Genomic DNA, 4,192 nt, shown 5'->3' on the forward strand with positions numbered 1-4,192 from the left:
AAACCAAACCAAACCAAACCAAACCAACGCACACGTAGCAGAGAAGATAGATGAACAACACCGGACGCTAGACACGGAGAAACACAGGGCTTAAAAACTTAGAAACAAACGAGACACACCTGGAATAAATCACATCATAAACATAGGAAACACCTGGGACAAATGAATATAATCAGACATGGGAGAAACTGGATCATGGGGAGGAAAAACAGAAGACACGGGAACACAGGACTGACAAGTATGTGGAGATACGTTTTTAATTAAACTATTCATGGGATATTCCACCGAATGGGTAACATTTGCTTTTGTAACTTTTAAAAATGAAACTTAATTTTGTATCTTTTTTCAACACTGTATCTAACAACACACATATTTCACTGTTCGAAATGTACATTGGTCAATCTCAGGCACCTTTTAAATTTTTTTTTTACAAGGTTTTAAAGTAGGGGATGGATGCATTTTTCTCAGTCCTGTTACCAAAAATCAAGTGTCTTTTAAGAAGACCTTTTGTCTTCCACTCACAATAGTGTTTATCTTAAAGAAATGGTTGGTAAAATGTTTTAATAATTTATATTTGTCACTAAAAATTCACTAAACAAGCACACAAGGTGTAATAAAAAAAAAAAATGCAAAGCCATTTTTTATTTTACAGGAGACCCAAACTACAAGATTATAATTAAGTCATGTAATTAAGTAAACTATTGGATAAATTATGAACATAACAGATGAAAAAAGCAGTCGTTTAACCTAATTTTTTTAGAACAAAACAATTTAATAACAGAAATGAACTGTGCGTAACAGGAATGAACACCTAGTAACAGGAATGAATATCCAGACACTCTGTGTGCGTTTGTGTGTGTGTGAATGTGTGTACATAGCCTGTGTGTGAGAGAAAGATTTCTGAAGGAATGTGTTATGTCCATGTAGTTCATCACAATCAAGATGGAAAGAGGGAGAAACAGAGAACACAGAGATTGAGAATGTGGTATTCACACAATGTCCTCAAACAAGTACCAATGGATGTCTTCATGGGCTGGCCAGAAAAACCTGTTGAATCCAATCTTTTGCATGCAACGGACCTCAACATGTATTTCACTTGTATCTGTGATGGCACCAGGGTATAGATCACCATCATACTTCAGCACACACCATTTGCCAACAACTTCAAGGCTTTTGCCACTGAACTTCTGTCATTGTGGGAGCCATGGGAGCTGTCTGCTGAATGTGGAACTTGCACAAGCAGCTGACATCCCTATATATCAGTTCTCCATGGGCTAGGGACACTACCTGATGGATCCTCATAATGGATGGAACTGGTGGCACATCATTGGGCATCTCTGAAACTGCTTTCTCAATTGATTCCTCCCTAACAAAAAACAACTTGATTGTTGTGTCTGTTTCTTGGGTCTGCATCACGTCGTTCACGATAAAGTTGCTGCTTCTCTGTGGTGGATTAGCACTCTGCAAGTATGGTAAATACATGGTACATATGATACATTTACAATATAAGTAATGGTAACTGTAAAACATAAAAAGGGAGAGTTCAGATGTTGTGTTGTTGTGCACAAGCAGCTGACATCCCTATATATCAGTTCTCCATGGGCTAGGGACACTACCTGATGGATCCTCATAATGTATGAACTGGTGGCACATCATTGGGCATCTCTGAAACTGCTTTCTCAATTGATTCCTCCCTAACAAAAAACAACTTGATTGTTGTGTCTGTTTCTTGGGTCTGCATCACGTCGTTCACGATAAAGTTGCTGCTTCTCTGTGGTGGATTAGCACTCTGCAAGTATGGTAAATACATGGTACATATGATACATGTACAATACAAGTAATGGTAACTGTGAAACATCAAAAAGAACAAGTCAATCATATTACATAAACTAATATTCACACTATTATATCAATGGACCAGAGAATGCAACTCACTCCTGTTACTATTACTCTGTCCTGTTATGGCTTATATGAGTAACAGGACTGAAGGTAACAGGACTGAGTTTTTAGCATAGAATTAGTAAATACATGCTAAATAGCCACGTCACACATGCTAATAGCATGAGGATACTGAGCAAATTCTAGTGTTTTATCAAAAATGTGTATTTTTAAAATGAACAAATGACATCTAAAAAATAATTTAGGAAACAGGGCAGTATGTTCAGATTGACCCTCTCAGACACAGTTGAAATATCATCAAATATATTGAAAAGAAAATTAGAGGATTTACCTTTGGTCTCCCCATTGCCTTCAGAAGATCTGGATAATGCAACTTCCTGTTGAAAAAATATCTTTTGGAATGTTCCAAGTTGATCAGAGGTGGGAATGTGTTAGCGTAACAAGACTGAGTGTTAACCCAGGGGACACGACTAAAATGTGTATTTTATCAAAAATGTTATGGAATTTTTTTTCTTTGAAAAAAAGGAAATCATTTATTGGATATAAAGTCACACATAAATGCAAAAAAAAAAAAATAAAATTCTGAAGGATTTTAATCATAATATTTCATGGTAAATTATAGAGGCAGGGAGTGGGGACATGCAACAACTACTATTTCTTTAGTGTTCTAGGTAGTTTTTATTAATGATTTTAATTATACATTCTAAATTCTGCAGTTAGCTAAATGTGAAGACACTTTGCTTAATAATAAAATGTATTTTAGAGTTCATTTTCATGCATTTTTATACTTTTAATGTCCTGGGGACAGAAATGTTACCCATTCGGTGGAATGTCCCTCATATTAATCAAGGATTTATTGACTTTTAATGCACCTTATTTCGAAATGTACAGAAATACGTGCTTTCATATGTCCTTTAGTTATGATTATTTCATTTATTCACTATACTATTTAATACTAATGTCTCATTTCAGTGTTAGTTTGGCTCTAGTTTTGTATTTATTCTTTTAGCTTGGCTCTAGTTTTGTATTTATTCCAGTTTATATGAAAAGGTTCATGTTGCGTGGATTAAAATTCATATACAGAGAAAATCCATTTCACTGAACACGTTAAAAATAAGTTTGAAAAAGTTGTCAGAAGCATGGTGGTGGTGACATTGAAGGCGAGCGACCGTGGTGCTGTAGTTCGTTTATACCCTAAGTTTAGCTTTTAAGTTCTGGCACTTTTATTTAGGCTTCAAAATTCATAAAAGTTATATTATTTTGTGAAGATTATCTAAATGGACAAAACGTGTAAATTTCAAGAACTATGATTGAACACGAGCTTATTTTTTGCGATAATCCAAAAGCCTATGGAAAAATCCTGTTGGCTTTTTGTCGAGGGAACCAGTGTGACGCTAACAGCCGATCGGCCTACAAAATGACATCATAGTTCCCCCACTCTATTGGATCTAAAAAGAGCCATTTTCTGAGGGTTATTACATAAATGTTTTTTTTATTGATGATGAGGACATTTTAAGTTATGAATCTTGTTGGATGTATTAAGCATACAAAGACTTCTTTTGTACCAAAAGATCAAGGAAAATTTGGTTTCAAATGTCATGACCCCTTTAAAAACAAATGCACAAGTTCCCCCTTAACTTATGCTAACATCATATGCAAAAATTCATAACAGAAATATTAAATAAGAATTAAACATATCTTCTAATTTTAATTATTATAAGGTCTAAAATAGCTTTTCAGATTTCTTATCTGTTAGATGGACTTTTGTTCATACCTTGATATCCATGAGAACACACATCTTCTTTGGTCCCATAAATCTGCCAGTGACTCCAAAGACCTGTTCCCTTATACAGCATCATATTTGGCTCATTTCGATTTCCATAATTAAGGTGCAGTGGTTGTCCCTTTATGCCAAACAAGGTCTCATTCTTACATTCCCAAGTTTGTAGAGGACTGAGTTCTTTGCAGGGCAGAAGGAGAATTTTGACCCAATCTTTGATGTTCTGGGCCCCCAAGCAGAGTTTAAAAGAGAGGCTGATAATTCGTGAAGAAGAAATCCATCGAAAACGCTGAGCCTCAGAAGATACATCGCATGGTGCTGTCTGTACTACAGAAGCACTCACAGCATTCACACATTTGTTGTGATCCTCGTTGTAGATAAGGAAGGAGCTGGTGTCTGGATGTATAGAAAATTATATCAGATGCTGTAAAAGGCAACACATTCCATAAACCTATTTGGTGCTACATAACTTTATCTAAACAATCAAAAAAACAACAGGAACACTTGACACTT

General features: G+C 35.4%; 1 protein-coding gene across 1 annotated transcript in view; it reads right to left on the bottom strand.

Moving 5' to 3' along the window:
- Positions 1 to 4,064, bottom strand: part of LOC107686018 (macrophage mannose receptor 1-like) — a 55,420-nt gene extending 51,356 nt beyond the window's left edge. Inside the window, exon 1 of the mRNA XM_016482807.1 lies at positions 3,674 to 4,064. Within this exon, the coding sequence (XP_016338293.1) occupies positions 3,674 to 3,758 (85 nt within the window). The 5' untranslated portion in view covers positions 3,759 to 4,064. The remainder of the gene's footprint in view (positions 1 to 3,673) is intronic.
- Positions 4,065 to 4,192: the final 128 nt, after the last annotated feature.

The sequence above is a fragment of the Sinocyclocheilus anshuiensis genome, unplaced genomic scaffold, assembly GCF_001515605.1.
Source record: "Sinocyclocheilus anshuiensis isolate Anshui unplaced genomic scaffold, SAMN03320099.WGS_v1.1 scaffold1315, whole genome shotgun sequence".
NCBI lineage: Eukaryota > Metazoa > Chordata > Actinopteri > Cypriniformes > Cyprinidae > Sinocyclocheilus > Sinocyclocheilus anshuiensis.